Source organism: Brachycentrus maculatus, unplaced genomic scaffold, assembly GCF_059751285.1.
Source record: "Brachycentrus maculatus isolate JH-2025_06_01 unplaced genomic scaffold, ASM5975128v1 h1tg000363l, whole genome shotgun sequence".
Taxonomy (NCBI): Eukaryota; Metazoa; Arthropoda; class Insecta; order Trichoptera; family Brachycentridae; genus Brachycentrus; species Brachycentrus maculatus.
Genome location: NW_028281112.1, coordinates 284,532 through 310,000, shown reverse-complemented (window position 1 = coordinate 310,000; position 25,469 = coordinate 284,532). Strand labels below are relative to the sequence as shown.

Here is a 25,469-nt window from a genome sequence, read left to right as displayed (position 1 = left end):
ATATATATATATATATATATATATATATATATATATATATATATATATATATATATATATATATATATATATATATATATATATATATCGCTCACTCCTTTCAACAACATCATTTATCAAATCGTCAATTTTCAGCTGTGCATATTTTCGGAATGCTCAGAAAATGTTTTGTATCCCAGCAAAAGCGGCATATTTTTAACTTAATATTTAAACTTTAAAAACTATCTCCTGAAAAATCAAGTTTCTTGATATTTGACGTTGATGAAAGGAGTGAGCGATATGTGTATTACACTAGTCTTCGTTTCAACAGTAACTTCGTTAGTTCACAATAATTTGAGTGCGTCCAAAGTCTTGTTCACAAATTTGAAATTTCGCTTCCTTTGGGAATTTTAATCATATCAAGTTTTTTTTAAACTTTTAACATACATGAACAAAAAATAGAAGAGTCTGGACATTTACAGAGCCTACGTTGGCCGGTTTAAGTGATCACACGTGTAACATTCATAATTTTACCCACGACTGAAACTTCAGTCATGGGTACAATTATTACAATTAGATTTCTTACACAGCGTACAAAGCGACCGCTCAAACCAGCCTAAGACAGGCCACAACCCGTGTAAATGCCCAGACTTACATATTCCCTTTCGTCTTTTTGAGACATCGTCAAAGGACGCTAGTTCGTCACACTATCGGTTGCGTAGACAAATGTCCACCCACACTACTGGCGCTACGCCGACCGTCGGGTGGCGTCACGTGGCGGCCGCCGCGCCCGGAGCCGCGGGGGTCGATCAGTAGAGCTCGGCCATCGCGAGCACGACGAGGCTGCTCCAGCCGGTGAAGGGCCGGCAGCCGGAGCCGAGGCCCGTGCGGTCGCTGTACTGCTCCCACACGTAGCATCGTGTTGTCTGGAACGGTGAATGCCAAAAAAAGTATTACAACCTAATAAGACTTGCTACAGCCTAATAACAAAGTGGCAAGAAATGTCACAACCTAATAACCAAAAAGTAAGACATGTTCTTCTTCTTCTTCAAACCCATATCCGCATCTCAATGGTGCATAGGGCACTACTGCATCATATAAGTGCAGTGTTATCTTGATCGTAACAAATGAAGGAAAGGTGATCAGCCCTCCGCTTCAGGTATCTACAAGACATGTTACAAGATAGTAAACGTGTAGCACTTGCTACAACCTAATTAAAAAGTAGCAAGAAATGTAACATCTTAATAACCAAGTAGCAAGACATGCTACACCCTAATAACAAAGTAGCGAGGTGTGTTACAACCTAATAACTAAGTAGCAAGACATGTTACAACATAATAAACATGTAACAAGACTTGCTACAGCCTAATAGCAAAGTAGCAAGAAATGTTAGCACCTAATAATGAAGTAACAAGAAAGGTTACAACCTTATAACCAAGATAGATGCAAGATGTGTTGCAATCTAAAAACGAAGTAGAAAGACATGTTGCAACCTAATAACAAAGTAACAAGAAAGGTAACAACCTAATAACAAAGTACCAAGATAAGTTACAACCTGATAAAAAAGCAAAAAAATTTTTTCATTCAAACCCTTATCCGCACTCAATGGTGCATAGGGCACTGCGTTATATAAACGCAGTTTTATCTTGATCGTAAGCACATGAGGAAAGGTGATCAGCCCTCCGCTTCAGGTACAATAACAAACTACCAAGATAAGTTACAACCTAATAAAAAAGTACCAAGATATGTTACAACCGAATAACAAAGTACCAAGATAAGTTACAACCTAATAACAAAGTACCAAGATAAGTTACAACCTAATAACAAAGTACCAAGATAAGTTACAACCTAATAACAAAGTACCAAGGTAAGTTACAACCTAATTACAAAGTACCAAGATATGTTACAACCTAATAACAAAGTACCAAGATAAGATACAACCTAATAACAAAGTACCAAGATATGTTACAACCTAATAACAAAGTACCAAGATATGTTACAACCTAATAACAAAGTACCAAGATATGTTACAACCTAATAACAAAGTACCAAGATAAGTTACAACCTAATAACAAAGTACCAAGATATGTTACAACCTAATAACAAAGTACCAAGACGTGTTACAATCTAATAACAACTCACCTATGACGTTCTTCCTCAGCTTGGTGTAGAGTTCCTTGGCCCTCTCGCTGTACTCCGTCTCGCTCTGGCCGTAGTGGTGCAGGGCGGCCAGAGCGAGATAGTTGACGTTGATCCACACCTGGCCGCGCCAGTAGGGCGGGTCGTGCTCCGTGTTCCTCTTCATGTACAGCGGTGACGTCATGGACAGGGATCTGCGAGGCGATACCAATTTTATTTAACTAACCATCACGCCGCTTCCTCGCAGGGGTAGGCAGAGAGAATAGAGCGCCACACCACTCTGTCTTTGCAAACATTCTTCGCCTCTTCCACGTTTATGCATCTCCTCATACATACCCGCCGATTGTTACGACTCCTAACCTGACCACTTTCAAGTATTTGGCATACCTGATCGTGCCATGTTTTTCTCGGTCTTCCTCTGCTCCTTTTTCCAATTACATTCGCCTCATAAATTTGTTTTACCGTTCTTTCCTCACTCATTCGTTCTACATTTCCAAACCATCTCAACACACCTTTCTTAATTTTATCGATAATGCTTATCTCAGCTTTAAATTAATTGATATTATTTTTTTAATATCTCAACATAGATATCTCATTGTTGAGTTAGATTATAATTGCATAATGAAGCGGCTAAAATTAATAAATCTTAGTGATAGAAGGGTAATTACTGATTTGGTCCTGTTATATAAAATCCTTACCAGCCCTGATCTCCTAAACCAAATAAAGCTTAGCGTGCGCCAAAGAGGTACTAGGCAAAAATCTGTATTCCCAGTATTTGTACATAGCGCAAACTATACCATGTTCTCTCCTATTCCGCGGCTTCAATGTTAGCCAATGCTTTTGAAAGTATAGGTTTATTTAATACATTGTTATCCACCTTGAAGTCTGTACTTTCTCAGCATTTCTTTTCCATGTTATAATGGATAAATGTAAACGTTGTGTTTCACTCTCTCGCTGCTTGAATTTGAATTACTTGACCATGCCGAGGTTTCCTCGGTCTTCCTTTGAATGATAATTATTGAATGACAATTATTGAATGACAATTATTGAATGACAATTATTGATTGACAATTTTTGAATGACTATTTTTGAATGACAATTATCGAATGACAATTATGAATGACAATTATTGAATGACAATTTTTGAATGACAATTATTGAATGACTATTTTTGAATGACAATTTTTGAATGACAATTATTGAATGACTATTTTTTAATGACAATTATTGAATGACCATTTTTGAATGACAATTATTAAATGACTATTTTTTAATGACTATTATTGAATGACTATTTTGAATGACAATTATTGAATGACCATTTTTGAATGACAATTATTGAATGACTATTTTTTAATGACAATTATTGAATGACTATTTTTGAATGACAATTATTGAATGACTATTTTCGAATGACAATTATTGAATGACAATTATTGAATGACAATTATTGAATGACAATTTTTGAATGACAAATCAATGAATGACTATTTTTTAATGACAATTTTTGAATGAAAATTATTGAATGACAATTATTGAATGACAATTTTTCAATGACTATTTTTGAATGACAATTTTTGAATGACAATTATTGAATGACAATTATTGAATGACAATTAACCGCTCACTGCATGACTTTTTTTTGCATGACTGCATGACTGCATTGACAGTTCGTCTTGGAGAGGCCAGTGAAGTTATTATTTTGGCGTCCATAGCGCGTCTTTTGGATAAATTATGAACTATATACGTGAGTTATGAATGCATCTAATCAGTAACAACAAAGAATGGTTGCTTGTATTTTAAAAGAATGTTTTAACACTACCTTTTGGGTATGTAACAAATTTGATACACTATGCAGTGAAGGGTTAATGAATGACGCAATTATTGAACGCAACGCCCTGCGCAGCTAGCCAGTCGGCGCGCCCACCTGAGTCCGGCCCGGCTCCAGAGCGCGCGCGGCGCGTCCAGCGCGGCCAGCACGCGGCCCAGCAGCGGGTGCGCGGCGGGCAGGGCGCGCAGGAGCAGCGGGAACAGGCTCACGTAGCCGAGCGCCGAGTCCACGAGGCGCGGCGTGGGGGCGCGCAGCGCGGCGCGCGTCATAGCCGGCGCGGCGCCGCCCGCGCGCGCCCCCGGGGGCGCCGGCAGCCGCCGCAGCGCCACCTCGTCCGTGTGCAGCCCTACGGCAGAGAGACTTTTTTTATTTATTTGCTGAAAAGCCGCGAGAACTGCTTGGGTCGTTGACGCGAACAGACGTTTTATTTAGATCTTAAGATTACTTCTTTAACTTCATATATTGTGAATCATTCCAGTATTTAATATAATAATAACAAAACCCTTATCCGCAACCCAATGGTGCATAGGGCACTGCTTCATATAAACGCAGTGTTATCTTGATAGTTTACACATGAAGGAAAGGTGATCAGCCCTCCGCTTCAGATACCAGTCCAGGGTAATATTGAATAAATATTATAGTGAAAAAATCACTTATACTTATTTTACCCCCCTTGGGAATCGAACCCGGGACCTCCAGAACGGTATTTAGTATAGAATTGCATTTATTTCAATAAAGGAACCAACTGTAGGTACATCATTTTGTTTTCATTCTGTGCACTTCTCCCTTACATTACCAAACACGATCGCCAACATTTGATCACTAAATGCGGCAACACGCCGCTCCCAAAATAGCTGTAGAAGTTGGCCAGCCATATTAGTATAGTCACCGTAGTCTGCGCTAAACAGCCATATTAGTATAGTCACCGTAGTCTGCGTTAAACAGCCATATTAGTATAGTCACCGTACTCTGCGTTAAACAGCCATATTAGTATAGTCACCGTAGTCTGCGTTTAACAGCCATATTAGTATAGTCACCGTAGTCTGCGTTAAACAGCCATATTAGTATAGTCACCGTAGTCTGCGAAGGAGTTGGTGTCCTCGGACCAGTGCAGCTCCGCGAGCGTCGCGGGGTCCTCGAGGACGGCAGCCGCGGCCTCGTAGCGCAGCTGCGAGTCGCCCCGGCCCAGCACGAGTGCCAGCCCGGCCATGGCCCGCGCGCCGAGCAGCATCCAGCAGCGGAGGTCCACGTGCCGCTCTATGGAGCTCGGGTGACTCGCCCTGGTATTAAATTTTTTAATAATATCAATACATTTTTAATTTGTTGCCGACGGATGTTACCGGTCAAAATAAAATATGGAACAAAGGCAAAATAAAGGAATGGGGAAATGATCAAGAGTTAATTCTATACTACTACTACCATCACGCCGTTTCCCCGCAGGGGTAAGCAGAGAGGATGGAACGCCACACTCTTCTGTCCTGACCCTCGCCTCCTTCACATCCATACATCTAGTCATACATGCCCTCCGATTACGCAGACTTTTGACACCGCCAGATATTAGGTTCTGATTGATCTGATCGTGCCAAGTCTTTTTCGGTCGTCCTCGTACTGTTTTCCCTCTCACATTCGCCACACATATATTTTCTTAGTCATTCTCTCGTTATCCATTCGCTCCACATGTCCATACCACCGCCAAGTTAATTTTATGAAAATTATAAAATTACATTCTTAATTTTTTTCTCTTTTTTTGTGTGTATATTAGGTTAAAATCGTTAAAAACAATAAAAAATGTATTAAAAAAGAACTCCACCGACAAGACATACAAGGTGGCTTGGTGGGTCTCTGCAAAAAAAAAAGTTCTAAATATGTATAAAATGTGATTTGAATAAATGTATACAAATAAAAAAATTAAATAAAATAAACATTGCTTGCTGGAAACGCTTTAAAGGGTCTTTTACATACAACATTTTGAGTGCGTCCAAATACTTGTTCACAAATCTGGATTATCTCCAATTAGGAGGTATTTTATATTGGTTGGAAATAGGAGTAAAGGAAGACCGAGTAAAACTTGGAGTGAGAACAATCGGCGGGTATGTATGAGGAGATGCGTGAATATGGAATGGGCGAAGGTTGTTTGCAAAGACTGAGTGGTGTGGCATTTCATCCTCTCTGCCTACCCCTGCGAAGAAATGGAGTTGTAGTAGTAGTAGTAGTATTAAGAGAAATCGCGGTAGGACTGATTGAATATTTGGCTGAAAAAAAGCAGGATCAGGTAAGGAGTTGAGGGGGCCGATATGCTTTTAACCGACTGCTATGCTGGTTGTTAATCAAAGGTAGAATTGGTGAATGCTACACGTGTGTAAAGTGATCACTTAAACCAGCCTATGAAGATCGTGAGTCTTTTACATCGGGAGTTGGAATAATCGGCGAGTATGTATGAGGATATATATGAGTGGTGTGGCGTTCTATCCTTATATGATAGCAGTAGTAGTATTTAGAGAAATCGCAGTAGGACTGATTGAATATTTGGCTGAAAAAAAGGCAGGATCAGGTAAGGAGTTGAGGGGGCCGATATGCTTTTAACCGACCTCGGATAGTCGTCCAGTCCGGAAGTGAGAGTCTTGGGGTTGAGTTCGGTGGCGATGTCGTCTCTGCGTCCTCGCCATCGGTACGACGTCGGTAGCTCTCCGGCTTGCGTCGTGTTGAACCAGTTATACCAGGCCTGGACAGACAAATTTATAACATGCAGGTTCATTCAAACAAAAAGGTTTAGGGCCATATTCAAGGCTTAGGACCATATTCAAGGCTTAGGACCATATTCAAGGCTTAGGACCATATTCAAGGTTTAGGACCATTTTCAAGGCTTAGGACCATATTCAAGGCTTAGGACCATATTCAAGGCTTAGGACCATATTCAAGGCCTAGGACCATATTCAAGGCTTAAGACCATATTCAAGGCTTAGGACCATATTCAAGGCTTATGACCATATTCAAGGCTTAGGACCATATTCAAGGCTTAGGACCATACTCAAGGCTTAGGACCATATTCAAGGCTTAGGACCATTTTCAAGGCTTAGGACCATATTCAAGGCTTAGGACCATATTCAAGGCTTAGGACCATATTGAAGGTTAAGGACCATATTCGAGGGTTAGGGCAATAGAAGATTAGTTGAGACTAGAGACTATGGTCAAGGCTTGTGATAATACATAAGGCTTAAGACCATAGTAAAGGCATAGGACCGTAGTGGAGGCTTAGAACTATAGTGCAGGCTGAGGACTATAGTTAGACCACAGTCAATGTTTATGATGATAAAAAAAGATTAAGACCATAGTCAAGGCTTAGGACCATAATCAAGGCTTATGGCCAAAGTTGAGACTTATTTAGAACCATAATCGAAACGACTATAGTTGAGGTAAAGGACTATAATCGAGGCTTTTGACCATAAGGCTTAGCACCATAAACGAGGCTTAAGACCATCTCTTTCTCGCTAGGACCATAGTTGAAGCTTAGACCATAGTTGAGGATTAGGACCAATGTCAAGGCTCGGCACTATTTGACTGATTCAATGACCACACACAAATTGTAATCGTATTGACCTGCAGACGCAAGCGGTAATAACTCGACATTGGCTAGAACACTCAAGAAGGATGAAAAGCCATTAAAAAGAAGAAGAAGAAGACCTGCAGGCGCGGGAACATCCTGTTCAAGATGTCGAACTCCTCGGAGTCCGGATCCATCTCCTCGGGGAACTCTCCGACCAGCTGCAGCAGCGTCAGGAAAAAGGTGGGCGGGTTGGCGTTGGTGTTCCACTGCGTCACAAACTCCTCGGGCACCCTGGCCTGCGCCTCCACGCCTGGAACGTCAGCTCCGTTAGGTTAGATTAGGCGCCGGTCTTAGAGGCGTTTGCGCCCGACTGCATCCAGTCCACTCTCATCCTTCTATACTTCACTTCCATACATTACGGTTGAATCTTTCCTGTACTGCCAGTTTAGTTAAGCTATACTAATAAAGAATCTTGATTTTTTACTCTTATAACACTGGCCTACAATTCACAACTTTCATTTTGTAACTGGCATGATAAGGAGATTGGCGGGAACAGTATGAAGCCGAGTGCGCGCGTACGCAAAGCACGGCACACACTAAAAAACGTTTGTGTATTGGTGATTCTATCCCCAACATTTTAAAAATTCATTTATTTTAACTAACTAACTAACCATCACGCCGCTTCCCCGCAGGGGTAGGCAGAGAGAATAGAGCGCCACACCACTCTGTCCTTGCAAACATTCTTCGCCTCTTCCACGTTCATGCATCTCCTCATACATACCCGCCGATTGTTACGACTCGTAACCTGACCACTTTCAAGTATTTGGCATACCTGATCGTGCCATGTTTTTCTCGGTCTTCCTCTGCATCTTTTCCCACTAACATTCGCCTCATAAATTTGTTTTACCGTTCTTTCCTCACTCATTCGTTCTACATGTCCAAACCATCTCAACACACCTTTCTTAATTTTATCGATAATGCTTTTCTCAGCTTTGCATTCCTTCCTTATTTTACTATTCGCACATCTATCATACATTGTTTTGTTGCACATTCTTCTGAGAGATCGCATTTCGACTGCATTCAGTCTACTTTCATCCTTCTTTTGCCATCTCCGTGTTTCACTTCCATACATTAGAGTCGGATCCGGGACTCCGTTGTGCACTGCCAGTTTAGCTTCCGCTGATAGGTTTTTATTTGCTATAACTATCATTTAGTTCCGTCGCTGCAAATGAATAACTTTATATTACAATACTTTCATGTATTACGTGATTATATTACGGAGGAATACTAAAATTGTGAGCCCGTATCTAACATATTTTATATTGATATTCCCATTCGAAAAGTGGAGTTGTAGTAAATACATATCAATATAAACACACAGAAGCTCTAAAGCTTAGCAAAAAACAAATAAGGACCCTAACCAGGACCTTGACAGGACACTGCAGACTGAGGAAACACATCGCTCACTCCTTTCAAGAACGTCATAAATCAAAAAACTTAATTTTTCAGGAGAACGTTGTCCGCCTCCGTAGTGTAATGGTGAGCACGCTCGGCTACCGTACTGGAGGTCCCGGGTTCGATTCCCAGGGAGGGTCAAATAAATATAAGCGATTTTTTTCACTCTAATATTTATTCAATATTACCCTGGACTGGTAGCTGAAGCGGAGGGCTGATCACCTTTCCTTCATGTGTTAATGATTAAGATAACACTGCGTTTATATGATGCAGTGCCCTATGCACCATTGGGGTGCGGATAAGGGTTTGATATATGATAAACATAAACGTTTTTAATGTTTAAAAATATAACACAATGTACTAAAAATAAATATCAAGCTACTTATTGAACTTGGACTGTGCAACAGATCTTTTTAGGTAAAACCTGAAGGTTTTTTCTCCATTTGAAAAATATTTAGTATATTTAAAAAAAATAATTATATCATACATTTTCTTCAAAATGCAAAAACAACACTTTCTGCCCTGTAGCGGGTAAATGTAAAGTTAAAAACATGACTCTTTTGCTGGGATAAAGTACATTTTCTGGGCATTCCGAAAACATGCACAACTGGAAATTGACGATTTTTGATTTATGACGTTCTTGAAAGGAGTGAGCGACATGACAAACTCTCACTTCACGACTCCCCAGTACGCAGATTTTGTATGTAGAATAGCGAAACGCCAAACCACATTCTTTGCAATTGTGACGCACTCGCTCGCAAACCAAGTCACATCTTTGGGGGACCTCTGCTGGACTCCGAGAAGGTGAAGCTCCTACCACCAAGACAGGTCGCGAGTTACATGACGCATTTATGTATTAATTTTAAATCAAACACAGATTTTTTGAGTCTACTAAGTTGTATTTTATTAACAAAATATAATAAAATAAAACCCTCATCCGCACCCAATGGTGCATAGGGCACTGCGTCATATAGACGCAGTGTTATCTTGATCGTTTACACATGAAGGAAAGGTGATCAGCCCTCCGCTTCAGGTACCAGTCCAGGGTAATATTAAATAAATATTACAGTGAAAAAATCACTTATATTTATTTTACCCCCCTTGGGAATCGAACCCGGGACCTCCAGAACGGTAGCCGAGCGCGCTGACCATTACACTACGGAGGTGGACAAAAAAGGTGGTTATTAACAAAAACACATAAAAAATTATACTGTGACAATTGTTTCGCCTTGTTAGGGCATTATCAAACGAATGTGAAGATCAAATGGACTACGGTCCTTATGTAGCTATACAATTCTAAGTGACAGTTTTTAACACGTGCAGCAATAATTTATGGGAGACAACAGTAGCTAATATAAGGCTACATACCTACATCCCCCATTAGCTAATATAAGGCTACATACCTACATCCCCCATTAGCTACTGTTGTCTCTCATAAATTATTGCTGCACGTGTTAAAAACTGTCACTTAGAATTGTATAGCTACATAAGGACCGTAGTCCATTTGATCTTCACATTCGTTTGATAATGCCCTAACAAGGCGAAACAATTGTCACAGTATAATTTTTTATGTGTTTTTGTTAATAAAATACAACTTAGTAGACTCAAAAAATCTGTGTTTGATTTAAAATTAATACATAAATTAAAATGGAGTTCTACAAATTAAACGCCAAATCAATAAATAAAAATAAAAAAAATACATGACTCATGTAGGTCTTGGCAGTGAGCTGTAATACACAGGGAAGTCACAATAGACCTGATATGGTCGCAGCGACAGAAGGGATGCAAGATCCCTTGACCCCCAAAGGAAAAAAATAAAATACATATCTCCACGAAGCTTAAAGCCTGGGTTTCTGATCACCCTTGACATTCCTTTCATATTTAACTCTGTCACACACGGAGGACCCATACATAAGACGTTGTTAGCGCTAGCGCTCTGCAGATGCCAGATTGGCAAGATGCGGTCACCTAGGATCTGCTCGCGAGGGATCCAGCCCTCCACGTTCATGAGGTCGAACCAGTGCGCCATGATGTCCAGGGCTATGGACCTGTCCCAGCGGGCTATCAGCAGGCAGTGGAAGCCCTCGTCCCACAGGAAGCCGCGCGGGAAGTGAGACCTGGAACACAGACACGTATACGCCGTCACTACGGCACACTGGCTATCCGGACCCATATATGTACAGGTGTATGTAGTAAGATACAACGTTTTGAGTGTGTCCAAATACTTGTTCACAAAATCTGGATTATCTCCAATTACAGGAGTATCTTTCATATTATTTTTTGACATCTCATCAAAGGTGAAGAGGAATATGGAAGTCTGGGCATTTACGGGGCTGATGACTTCTCCAGATTTGTGAACAAGTATTTAGACACACTCAAAATGTAAATAAAATATCTGGTCAAATTATAAGCTTACATGATAAAAATTAAAATTTTATTTTCTGGCGTTTCTCATGTGTGTGATTATAATCCAGGATTCGGACCTCACATACTAATAAAAGAGTTTCTGCTCAATAAAAAGCTTCTTTTCATCTCACCAATAGATGTCTCTAGTGAAGTTCTAGTGATTCAAGAACAATGTTTAAAAATTGGTTCATATATATATAGAACTTCCAAGAATTTGAGTAGTGTGGTTGTCAATAATGGGTAGAATTAGTGAATGTTACACGTGTGTAAAGTGATCACTTAAACTAGAAACTAGCCTATGACGGTCGTCAGCCCCGTAAACGCCAGACTTCCATATTCTTCTTCATCATTGATGAGATGTCAAAAAATAATATGAAAATAACTCCTGTAATTGGAGATAATCCAGTTTTGAGAACAAGTATCTGGACCAAAAACTTAGGCTGGAAGTATTTTGAGTGATTTTTTACCTCGACGGTACGGCCGTGTAGAGCGGCGCCTTCCAGTAGGGCACGGGTTCGCGAGTGTACGAGGAAAGTACCCTACTGGAACCGTGGAAGTATCCTATCCCCCCGATCAGGTTGCTGAAGGTGGCCCGCGCGAACTCCACGGCTGTAGTGTTGTACCTGGTAAAAACAAATCATATAGCCGCTTGTGCAATACCCGGCAGACCGGTTTTGAATATTAAATAAATATTAAGTTAAAAATATGCCGCTTTTGCTGGGATATAGTACATTTTCTGGGCATTCCGAAACGCAATTCCATGCACAACTGGAAATTGACGATTTTTTATATATCGTTGTTGAAAAGAGTGAAGCAAAGGAGCTGGCATCAACATCAACATTAACCGGATCCACGCGGCTCGCATAACCGTATGTGTTTTCATAAAACATGCCCCATACGCGGCTGACATAAGCGTATGTGTTTTTACTTTGCTCCAAGTTTCCAACCTCAGTTCAACTTGGAGGGATTTTTTCATGGTGTGGAACTTTGGATAAAATAATACGTCAGTCCTCGGCCTTATGACATCTGTTGAAATATCTGACTAATAATTTGTAACATCACAAGGATAAATAAAAGAACAGATCCGCGATTTTTCTTGCGGTCGGTAATTAGTCCGCGCCATAATCACGCCCTATATCTGTCTCACTCTCGACGCTACGCATCGCCAGTGGGTAAGAGTGACACACGATGCGTGCTTTGATTTATTTATGTTACGATCTTATTTGTTTATATTGCGATATATTTCAAGAATAATGTGACACACGTGTAAAATAGAGTACTAAAAAGGTACAATGAATCCCACTGAACGTTTTTGTTTAGGAAAATAAATCGTTTCTTAACTAAATACATGAAAAAGTCATCATTTAAAAAACGGCGAAATACCGCCGCGCACGGGCGTTTCTCAGGAACATAGTTGACGCGGTTAAAAGGTTAAGAAAACTAAGACCATGGTCATGGTAAAGCTAGATGGCAAAAACATTGAACGATGCACTTGCTACAAATACCTGGGATGTATAGTCAACGAAAAGTGGGACATGAGTCAAGAAGTCAGAAGCAGATGCAGAGGTACACCGACACAGATGATAAATAATAATAATAATAAAACCCTTATCCGCACATCAATGTTGCATAGGGCACTGCTTCATATAAACGCAGTGTTATCTTGATCGTTTACACATGAAGGAAAGGTGATCAGCCCTCCGCTTCAGGTACCAGTCCAGGGTAATATTGAATAAATATTACAGTGAAAAAATCACTTATATTTATTTGAACCCCCCTGGGAATCGAACCCGGGACCTCCAGAACCGTAGCCGAGCGTGCTGACCATTACACTACGGAGGCGGACAAAATATATATTATGTATTATATATTGTTGTATAAAATGTGAAATCAGTAAGTGGCCTCATTATCGGCTCATTACATTGTATATTTATACTATTTTTATAATGGCTGTTGATTTCCTATAAATAAATTAAATTAAATTAAACTATTCATCGCACTGTGAAGGGCAGAGTGAGCAAGTACTCGGTGCATCATATCGAGTGAACATTCTAATGAGTGCTCATCGAGTGAACATTCTAATGAGTGCTCATCGAGTGAACATTCTAATGAGTGCTCATCGAGTGAACATTCTAATGAGTGCTCATCGAGTGAACATTCTAATGAGTGCTCATCGAGTGAACATTCTAATGAGTGCTCATCGAGTGAACATTCTAATGAGTGCTCATCGAGCGAACATTCTAATGAGTGCTCATCGAGCGAACATTCTAATGAGTGCTCATCGAGTGAACATTCTAATGAGTGCTCATCGAGCGAACATTCTAATGAGTGCTCATCGAGCGAACATTCTAATGAGTGCTCATCGAGTAAACATTCTAATGAGTGCTCATCGAGTGAACATTCTAATGAGTGCTCATCGAGTGAACATTCTAATGAGTGCTCATCGAGCGAACATTCTAATGAGTGCTCATCGAGCGAACATTCTAATGAGTGCTCATCGAGTGAACATTCTAATGAGTGCTCATCGAGTGAACATTCTAGTGATTGCTCATCGAGTGAACATTCTAATGAGTGCTCATCGAGCGAACATTCTATTGAGTGCTCAGCGCATTACGATGCTTGCTCCGAGCTACGCACCCTCTATCCTTGAGCCGGAAGGTCTCCTCGAATCTCTGGTCGAACGTCTTCCTGCTCTCTTCCAGCTGCTCCGTATACGTGTCCCCGGAGAGCTCTTCGTCCCTCCGGGTGGAGGTGCTGGCCGACTCAAACACGACGTCGATCGTGCACGGCACCGACATCGTCAGCTGGGTCGCTATGAAGTTGGGCTCGGTCATCTGGGAAACAAACGAGGTTCCGCTGATTTTACTAATTTATTTACGGTGTAAAAACGATGAAAAACATATTACAGCAGACGAAATACAGTGCAATACGAATAGTTTTGATGTTTTGTATTTCATTTCAATTAGATGGGAACGCGACAAGCTTTCAGACCTCTTCTGCCGTATCTATCACACTAGATTTTGATAGTCTGTATTTCACACATAGGAATGTTGTCGTTGAATGTAACAAAATCTGGATTATCTCCAATTACAGGAGTTATTTTCATATTATTTTTTGACATCTCACCAAAGATGAAGAAGGATACGGAAGTCTAGGCATTTACGGGGCTGACGACCGTCTTAGGCTGGTTTAAGTGATCACTTTATATTTTATTTGCCTATGCATATTTATTTAATACTACCCTAAACTGGTTCCTGAAGCGCAAGAGCGATCACCTTGTCTTCGTGTAAGTAATGATCAAGATGACACTGCGTCGATCCAATGCAGTGCCCTATGCACCATTGGGCGCGGATAAGGGTTATAAGAAATAAGTAAGTGGTTGTCAATAATGGGTAGAATTGGTGAATGCTACACATGTGTAAAGTGATCACTTAAACCAGCCTATGACGGTCGTCAGCCCCGTAAATGCCCAGACATCCATATTCTTCTTCATCTTTGATGAGATGTCAAAAAATAATATGAAAATAACTCCTGTAATTGGAAATAATCCAGATTTTGTGAACAAGTATTTGGACACACTCAAAATGTTGTAAATTAATTATCTGGTCAAATTATAAGCTTAATAATAAAAATGAAAATTATATTTTCTGGCGTTTCTCATGTGTGTGATTATAATCCAGGATTCGGACCTCACATACTAATATAAGAGTTTATACTTAGTAAAAAGCTTCTTTACATCTCACCAATAGATGTCTCTAGTGAAGTTCTAGTGATTCAAGAACAAGGTTTCTGAATTGGTTCATATATATAGAACTTCCAAGAATTTGAGTGGTTGTCAATAATGGGTAGAATTGGTGAATGTTACACGTGTGTAAAGTGATCACTTAAACCAGCCTATGACGGTCGTCAGCCCCGTAAATGCCCAGACTTCCATATTCTTCTTCATCTTTGATGAGATGTCAAAAAATAATATGAATGTAACAAAATTGAGAATTTTTTTAAAAAATATAAATATGTCAAATATATATGGCATATGTCAAATATGTAGCATAATTCAAACGATGAATACGGTAAAATGGTGGACAGAAACGATCGATGCGATCTATTTTTGTATGAAATTAATTCGGGGTAGAAGAAATAAACGACACATCCGGGAAAATGATCATTCCAGGAACGATAGATAAATTTCACTGTGAATAAAATAAATAAATAATAAAAATAAATTGGCGAATAAGGATTCAGAAACACCTAAAATATCGGGAATTAATAAAAAAAATCTTAAAGCTTTCCCAAGCCGACCACAGGTGGCCGTCTTGAACTCGATCGTACAGAGAGAGCGGCCCACCTTGTCGGTGAGGTGTCCGGCCAGGCCTATCCACTGGCGGGGACTCTTGGAGTCCTGGATCAGCCGCAGGGAAGACACGACCGTCTCCCGGAAGAGGTGGGAGCCGAGAGCGGCCGTGCTGAGGAACGATTCATGGAGCACTTTACCTGAAAACATTAAAAAAACCATCAAACAACGGGACTTGTAAAGAATCTGGGTATGTTGGTGACTTGGCGGCGATGCGACATCCCAACTCCCAAGGAAGACGGCCGAAAAAGACGAAAAAGGCACGATCAGATCAATCAGAACCTAAAATCTGGCGTCAAAAGTCTGCGTAATCGGAGGACATGTATGACTATTATCCTCGGCTCTACCCGACCGAGTTCCTCCAGGGTATGCTCGGCTACAACAGTCTAGAGACTAGAAGGAATGTGTATTTGATTACGCATTTTTATCTATTTCGCAGTATGATGGATAATCCTGACACTATCCGGAGCATTGGTCTGTATGTTCCCGATAGTTACCTAAGACAGCGTCGGCATAGATTGTTTCACATTCCTATTCACAGGACCAACCTGCCGATGGTTATGCCTGTAGGAAGAGCTACCGCTATGTTGAACAATATCTCATTGGATATGGATCTGTTCCATGTGTCTGAAAGAGTTTCCCGAAGTTGGATTCTTCTACACCTTTAGCAATAGTATCCTTTCTATTTTTGTTAATGTATACTATTTAAATTTAAGTTTGTAATGTGTATATTATCTATAAATAAATTGAATTTGTCCGCCTCCATAGTGTAATGGTCAGCACGCTCGGCTACCATTCTGGAGGTCCCGGGTTCGATTCCCAGAAGGGGTCAAATAAATACAAGTGCTATTTCTGCTTGCTTATGCTTTTCACTCTAATATTTATTCAATATCACCCTGGACTGGTACCTACCTAAGGGGAGGGCTGATCACCTTTCCTTCATGTGTTAGCGATCAAGATAACACTGTTTATATGCAGTGCCCTATGCACCATTGGGTGCGGATAAGGGTTTTATTATTATTATTTTATATGTTTGCGCTACTAATATGGATAGTACCCATACCTACAATATCGTTGCGACAAGTTAAAGCTGCCTACCTTTGTGCGGGAGAATGTTGAGCTTGAAGTCTCCGAGGGTGGGGGTGAAGCCCCGGACCCCCGTGGCCCCCCGAGAGGCCTGGAAGGCCCGGATGTCCAGGCCGGGAACGCCCTCTCCGCTGGTGTACCATATAAGCGACACGGTGTCATCTACGGTAGAATTGGCACGCGAATTCTCTCGCTGCGTCTGTAATCATAAATTGTTGGGTAATATGTATACCCAAAATCAAACACGGTTATTGGATTGAATTCTACTTTTATTTACATATATCGCTCACTCCTTTCAACAACGTCATATTTCAAAAAACTAGATTTTTCAGGAGATCGTTTTTTAAGTTTAAAAATATAATAAAATTTATTCAAAATAAATATCAAGCCACTTATTGAACTTTTTACTGTGCAACAGATCTTTTTAGGTAAAACCTGAAGGTTTTTTCTCCATTTGAAAAATATTGAGTGTATTTAAAAAAACAATTAAACATTTTCTTCAAAATGCAAAAACCACACTTTCTGCCCTGTAGCGGGTAAATATTAAGTTAAAAATATGCCGCTTTTGCTGGGATATAGTACATTTTCTGGGCGTTCCGAAAAAATGCACAACTGAAAATTGACGATTTTCGATATTTGACATTGTTGAAAGGAGTGAGCAATATATATATGATAATATGTGACGCGTTTCCTCTTACGAAATTATCAAACACTGATGAAAAATATCATTTTCATTTTTAATATTTAAGCTTATAATTTGACCAGCTATCTATAAATCCTTGTTCATAATAGGCAAGGAGAAAGGCAACTAATAAATATATTTTTTTTGAAATCCTAGTTAAAAAAGAAGAGTTAAAGGTAAAAGAGGAAAAGTTACATTGAAAGCTGTCCCACCGCATTCCCAGACCTGATACAGAAGCATCTAGGCTTCCTGACAGACCTTCTCTATAATAATAAGCGAGGTACATTGAGAGCTGTCCCACCGCATTCCCAGACCTGATACAGAAGCATCTAGGCTTCCTGACAGACCTTCTCTATAATAATAAGCGAGGTACATTGAGAGCTGTCCCACCGCATTCCCAGACCTGATACAGAAGCATCTAGGCTTCCTGACAGACCTTCTCTATAATAATAAGCGAGGTACATTGAGAGCTGTCCCACCGCATTCCCAGACCTGATACAGAAGCATCTAGGCTTCCTGACAGACCTTCTCTATAATAATAAGCGAGGTACATTGAGAGCTGTCCCACCGCATTCCCAGACCTGATACAGAAGCATCTAGGCTTCCTGACAGACCTTCTCTATAATAATAAGCGAGGTACATTGAGAGCTGTCCCACCGCATTCCCAGACCTGATACAGAAGCATCTAGGCTTCCTGACAGACCTTCTCTATAATAATAAGCGAGGTACATTGAGAGCTGTCCCACCGCATTCCCAGACCTGATACAGAAGCATCTAGGCTTCCTGACAGACCTTCTCTATAATAATAAGCGAGGTACATTGAGAGCTGTCCCACCGCATTCCCAGACCTGATACAGAAGCATCTAGGCTTCCTGACAGACCTTCTCTATAATAATAAGCGAGGTACATTGAGAGCTGTCCCACCGCATTCCCAGACCTGATACAGAAGCATCTAGGCTTCCTGACAGACCTTCTCTATAATAATAAGCGAGGTACATTGAGAGCTGTCCCACCGCATTCCCAGACCTGATACAGAAGCATCTAGGCTTCCTGACAGACCTTCTCTATAATAATAAGCGAGGTACATTGAGAGCTGTCCCACCGCATTCCCAGACCTGATACAGAAGCATCTAGGCTTCCTGACAGACCTTCTCTATAATAATAAGCGAGGTACATTGAGAGCTGTCCCACCGCATTCCCAGACCTGATACAGAAGCATCTAGGCTTCCTGACAGACCTTCTCTATAATAATAAGCGAGGTACATTGAGAGCTGTCCCACCGCATTCCCAGACCTGATACAGAAGCATCTAGGCTTCCCGGCAGATCTGCTCTTGCTAAGCAATTTTTTTTTTTTGAACTAAGTTGCGAAATTTTTGTGAAACAATATAAAATTGTATCCCGATTTTACTGTGAATTTACATTTAAAAGCTTTCAATATACCTGTCACTGCCAATCTAAATAAATACAAGATTGTAAGTCCATCGCCAAATTTTCTACAAGTACCACAGTGTGGTCTCCGTTCTGGAGGTCTCGGGATCGATTCCCAAAAGGGGTAAAATAAATACAGGTGATTTTTTCACTGTAATATTTATTCAATATTACCATGGGCTGGTACCTGAAGCGGAGGGCTGATCGCCTTTCTTTCATGTGTAAACGATCAAGATAACACTGCGTTTATATGACACAGTGCCCTATGCACCATTCGGGTGCGGATAAGGGTTATTAAATTTATTCAATATTACCCTGGACTGGTACCTGAAGCTGATCGCCTTTCCTTCATGTGTAATCGATCAAGATAACACTGCGTTTATATGACACAGTGCCCTTTGCACCATTGGGGTGCGGATAAGGGTTTTATTATTATTATTTATTAGCCAAGTGTGAGGGGAAAAGTTACAGACGTCCTCACCACTTGGATCCTGGCGGTCCAGTCGCCGCCCTTGCCGCCATAGAGCGCCCCCTTCAGGAAGGAGGTTTGCAGCAGCCAGGGTCCGTCCAGGATCTCCTGCTCCCCGAACCCGACTCCGTCGTGGCGGATCCATCCGTAGCGGTCCAGCTCGTCAGACTGCGAGCACCAGTGCCTGGGTGAAGAGACTCAATCAGCATCCATCGTCCGCAAAGTCAATTAAATATTGTTGGGTAATATATCCAAAATAAAACAAGGCTTTTGTTGGATTGAATTCTATATTTATTTATGTATATCTTAATACGTGACGCTTTTCCTCTTCTTAGGACATTATCAAACACTGTTTGATAATGTCTAAGAACTGTATGTATCTAAGTGTGATAACTAACTAACTAACCATCACGCCGCTTCCCCGCAGGGGTAGGCAGAGAGAATAGAGCGCCACACCACTCTGTCCTTGCAAAAATTCTTCGCCTCTTCCGCGTTCATGCATCTCCTCATACACACCCGCCGATTGTTACGACTCCTAACCTGACTGAAGTATTTGGCATACCTGATCGTGCCATGTTTTTCTCGGTCTTCCTCTGCTTCTTTTCCCGCTAACATTCGCCTCATAAATTTGTTTTACCGTTCTTTCCTCACTCATTCGTTCTACATGTCCAAACCATCTCAACACACTTTTCTTAATTTTATCGATAATGCTTGTCTCAGCTTTGCATTCCTTTCTTATTTCACTATTCGAACATCTATCATACATCATTTTGTCGCACATTCTTCTGAGAGATCGCATTTCGACTGCATTCAGTCTACTTTCATCCTTCTTTTGCCAACTCCATGTTTCACTTCCATATATTAGAGTTGGAACCAGGACTCCGTTGTGCACTGCCAGTTTAGCTTCCGCTGATAGGTTTTTATTTGCTATAACTGATTTCAGTGCACCATTCACTTTGTTCCCAGCATTCACTCTCCTTTCTATGTCTTTATCAATCTTTCCATCCCTAGAAAACATACTACCCAAACTGTGATAACTGTGTTTAGTACCCAAACTATCCAAACTGTGATAACTGTGTTTAATAATGTTTTATTTGCTTTGATACTTTATTGGCCAATATTATTTTATCATATCAAGGACAGAGTGGTGTGGCGCTCTATTCTCTCTGCCTACCCCTGCGGGGAAGCGGCGTGATGGTTAGTTAGTTAGTTAGTTTTACTGGCCGGAAGATCGGGTGAAGTGTAACAGCAATAACTAATTTTAATTTTCTCGACTCCGCCTCCGTAGTGCAATGATCAGCACGCTCGGCTACCGTTCTGGAGGTACCGGGTTCGATTCCCAAGGGGTGTAAAATAAATATAAGTGATTTTTTCACTGTCATATTTATTCAATATTACCCTGGACTGGTACCTGAAGCGGAGGGCTGATCACCTTTCCTTCATGTGTAAAACGATCAATATAACACTGCGTTCATATGACGCAGTGCCCTATGCACCATTGGGGTGCGGATAAGGGTTTTTATTTATTTTATTATTTCATAAGAGTAAGTATAATATAGCGATAAAATAAATTTTAAATGCGTCATATTCTATACATCCAGTATAACAAATTTTCAGTATGGCGACATATTTTTTTGGTCCCGTGAAGTTCGTTACACCGAGATTTGACCTGTATTGTGAAATGCAAAAGAAGTCCTACCGGATTCCTTCGCCCCCCGGCCGGAGTCGCTGCGGGGAATACCACATGAGCCCCATCAGGAGGGAGTGGGCCTCCCGGGTCCTCATCCCGAAGTAGTTTCCGGGGCGATACGAGCCCCAGAATCTCTCCGGGATATCGAGCCCCGCCTTGGTGACGATCTGCAAAACACTACACATTAATCCTAACTAACTAACTAACCACCACGCCGCTTCCCCGCAGGGGAAGGCAGAGAGGATCCAACGCCACACCACTGTCTTTGCGAGCATTGTTTGCCTATTTATATAAATTATATTTATTTGCCTACGCATATTTATTTAATATTACCCTAAACTGGTTCCTGAAGCGCAAGAGCGATCACCTTGTCTTCGTGTAAGTAATGATCAAGATGACACTGCGTCGATCCAATGCAGTGCCCTATGCACCATTGGGTGCGGATAAGGGTTATAAGAAATAAGTGAGTGGTTGTCAATAATGGGTGGAATTGGTGAATGCTACACATGTGTAAAGCGATCACTTAAACCAGCCTATGGCGGTCGTCAGCCCCGTAAATGCCCAGACTTCCATATTCTTCTTCATCTTTGATGAGATGTCAAAAAATAATAAGAAAATAACTCCTGTAATTGGAGATAATCCAGATTTTGTGAACAAGTATTTGGACACACTCAAAATGTTGTATACAAATATTTGATTTTAACAGAAAATAAAGAATTACTACTCAAACTCTTGGAAGTTCTATATATATGAACCGATTTAGAAACATTGTTCTTGAATCACTAGAGCTTCACTAGAGACATCTATTGGTGAGATGAAAAGAAGCTTTTTACTGAGCAGAAACTCTTATATTAGTATGTGAGGTCCGAATCCTGGATTATAATAACATACATGAGAAACACCCCGTAAAAGTCCAGCCTTCCATATTCTTCTTCATCTTTGATGAGATGTCAAAAAATAATATGAAAATAACTCCTGTATTTGGAGATAATCCAGATTTTGTGAACAAGTATTTGGACTCAAAATGTTGTGAAGCTATATATCGGCCGTCCAAATTTAAAACACAGTAAGGGACATTTTTTTGAAGTAGGTTTTTTTGCATTTATGGACTAAGTAGAGTTTACTTAGTCCATAAATGCAAAAAAATTCTACTACGAAAAAAATTTCCCTTACTGTGTTTTAAATTTGGACAGCCGATATGGCATCAAACGTTTCGACCAATATATCACTATCATCCATATCACCAATGTCCGCCTCCATGGAGCAACGATCAGCGTGTTTAGCTACTGTGCTGGAGGTCCCGGATTCGATTCCCAGGGGGGGTGAAAATAAATATTACTGATTTAACACTGTAATATTTATTTAATATTACCCTGGACTGGTTCCTGAAGCGCAAGAGTGATCACCTTAGCGTCATGTAAGTAATGATCAAGATAACACTGCATTTATATGAAGCAGTGCCCTATGCACCATTGGGGTGCGGATAAGGGTTTTATTATTATTATTATTATTACATGAGAATCGCCAGGAAATATCATTTTTATTCTTATTATTTTAGCTTATAATTTGACTGGATAATTTATTTACGACATTTTGAGTGTGTCCAAATACTTGTTCACAAATCTGGAGATGTCATCAGCCCCGTAAATGCCCAGACTACCATATTCTTCTTCATCTTTGATGAGATGTCAAAAATAATATTTGCTATTTTATTATGATTTTATGTTATAAGACTTTTTGTTTCTCTATTAGTGTATTTTTATATAAGATACTGTATATATCGTTCACTCCTTTCAAGAACGTCATAAATCAAAAAACTTGATTTTTCAGGAGAACGTTTTTAAAGTTTAAAAATATAATACAATGTATTAAAAATAAATATCAAGTCACTTACTGAACTTTTTACTGTGCAACAGATCTTTTTAGGTAAAACCTGAAGTTTTTTTCTCCATTTGAAAAATATTTAGTATATTTAAAAAAATAATTAAACAATACCTTTTCTTCAAAATGCAAAAACAACACTTTCTGCCCTGTAGCGGGTAAATATTAAGTTAAAAATATGCCGCTTTTGCTGGGATATAGTAGATTTTCTGAGCATTCCGAAAACATGCACAACTGAAAATTGTCAATTTTTGATTTATGACGTTCTTGAAAGGAGTGAACGATATGTATTATCTTAAAAGCTTCAGCCGTTCAATAAATAAAAAAGATGATTATTTGCGTGATGACTATCTGTAAAATAGACTAGCCGTGTTCTTGTCGAATGGCGTGTTGACTCTGGTCTCCAGGTAGCCGAGGAAGCTGAAGTAGACGGCCAGCAGCAGACAGGCGCTGCCCAGCACCGTCATCCAGTACCGGGCCAGGGCGGAGCGGGGCGCCGCGGGCGGGGAGGTCTTGGAGCCCCCGCAGGCGCCCGCCTCCTTCTTGCCGCGGCCCGCGTCGGCGTGCGAGGCCAGCTTGCGCGGCCGCACCATCTGCAACCAATGGAATCTTAATGTCAGAAAAATAATATGATGACTCTAAGAAGCATAATTTTTTGTCCGCCTCAGTAGTGTAATAGTCAGCATGCTCGGCTACCGTTCTGGAGGTCCCGGGTTCGATTCCCAGGGGGGGTTAAATAAATATAAGTGATTTTTTCACTGTAATATTTATTCAATATTACCCTGGACTGGTACCTGAAGCGGAGGGCTGATCACCTTTCCTTCATGTGTAAACGATCGAGATAACACTGCGTTTATACGAAGCAGTGCCCTATGCACCATTGGGGTGCGGATAAGGGTTTTATTATTATTATTATTTAAGAAGCATATCAGGCTTTGAGATGGAATAGAATAAGAAAGGACAAAGAAAGATGTGGGGGAGTCTGGATGGTTCCATTCTCCTCGCACGCGCATACCATTGTCTCCTTCGTTGCCTTCCCCACCAAACGACATCTTCCATCTCGCATATTTCCCTGATCCTGGCGTTCCTTATTCTATCTCGAAGACTCTTGCCAGATATGCTTCTTAGATTCATATTAACTTCCTTTATCCAATTTTGATGTATTTCAACGCACTCTACATCATTATATAATTGCCGTAATAATGATCGAAACGCATGTAAATTTATTTATATATATATATATATATATATATATATATATATATATATATATATATATATATATATGTATATACATACCGTCCTGGAGGTCCCGGGTTCGATTTCCAGGGTATTAAATAAATAAAAGTGATTTTTTCACTCTAATATTTATTCAATATTACCCTAACTGAAGCGGAGAGCTGATCACCTTTCCTTCGTGTGTAAACGATCAAGATAACACTGCGTTTATAAGATGCAGGGTCCTATGCACCATTAGGATGCGGATAAAGGTTTGAAGAAGAAGAAGAAGAATATATATATATATATATATATATATATATATATATATATATATATATATATATATATATATATATATATATATATATATATATATATATATATACACATATATATATATATATATATATATATATATATATATATATATATATATATATATATATATATATATCTTCTTCTCTTCTCCGTCTTATTCCTCATTGCTGAGGGTTGTGACCCTTGCAGAAGCAATGACTCTTCTCCAGTTATCCCTTGACTGCGCTGCACGTAGCGCTCCAACCACCGAGGTGCCTGCTGCTGCCTTAATTTGATCGGTCCATCGTGTGGGGGATCTCCCTCTCCCTCTCTTTCACTCCAGGCTACCGATCACAACTAGTCGTTCCAGGCTATCCTCGTTGCCGCGCGCAACGTGTCCAAAGAACTGGAGAATCCGTCAAGTACAGATATTGGCCAGAGTCAAGCCATTTAAGCGTAGTTCCTGGCGAATGGACCCAATTTCGATAGCTGTTGTGAATAAACGTATGAGGAGACAAACAAAGAAGAGTTTTCTTGGCGGAATTGCATTTTGATTAACCCCAAAACTATAAACAATACATAATTTTAAACGGTAACCGAATTACACTATGTTGTGAAATAAGTAAAACAAGCATTAAAATTAAACTCTACCTTTTGGCGGTTAAAATCCAACTTGAAAATATTAGCCGGCTAAAGAATTCACTTAAAAAATCGCTTTAGAAATTCACACATCTTCATCACATGTAATATGTATAAAATTAATTTTAAACAGACTAGCAATGGTAATTTTATATCGACTGCTCATGTAAATTGAATACTTTTATTAGTGTTATTTATATATATATTTTTTTAATAATGTACAAACGGCTTATTGAATTATCGAATCGATAAAAATTTAAAATCGCTTTTGACGTATGCAAGAATGACGTTTAAAGTCATAGATGTCACATTTTTCTATGGCTTGTGAAATTGTTCAAACTTATTTTGAGGTAGGTACTGTATTTTTTTA

The 25,469-nt window shown here is 40.1% G+C and overlaps 1 protein-coding gene across 1 annotated transcript; it reads right to left on the bottom strand.

Moving 5' to 3' along the window:
- Nucleotides 1-681: 681 nt before the first annotated feature.
- Nucleotides 682-25,399, bottom strand: GCS1 (mannosyl-oligosaccharide glucosidase). Its single transcript, XM_088269778.1, has 15 exons — nucleotides 25,112-25,399; nucleotides 23,311-23,535; nucleotides 21,071-21,228; nucleotides 19,384-19,555; nucleotides 16,804-16,990; nucleotides 15,700-15,845; nucleotides 13,992-14,188; nucleotides 11,822-11,977; nucleotides 10,917-11,065; nucleotides 7,631-7,803; nucleotides 6,538-6,671; nucleotides 5,024-5,229; nucleotides 4,046-4,295; nucleotides 2,122-2,312; nucleotides 682-905 (listed from the first exon to the last, which is right to left on the bottom strand). The coding sequence occupies exons 2-15, from the start codon at nucleotides 23,533-23,535 to the stop codon at nucleotides 682-684; spliced, it is 2,568 nt and encodes an 855-aa protein (XP_088125904.1). The 5' UTR covers nucleotides 25,112-25,399.
- Between the last annotated feature and the right edge of the window lie 70 nt (nucleotides 25,400-25,469).

Coding starts and splice junctions, on each gene's coding strand:
- GCS1 (XM_088269778.1), bottom strand. CDS start 23,535: ATGGTGCGGCCGCGCAAGCTGGCCTCGCACGCCGACGCGGGCCGCGGC. Junction 16,991..19,383: donor GGACCGCCAGGATCCAAGTG/GTGAGGACGTCT, acceptor TTATGATTACAG/ACGCAGCGAGAGAATTCGCG. Junction 4,296..5,023: donor CAACTCCTTCGCAGACTACG/GTGACTATACTA, acceptor TCTCTGCCGTAG/GGCTGCACACGGACGAGGTG.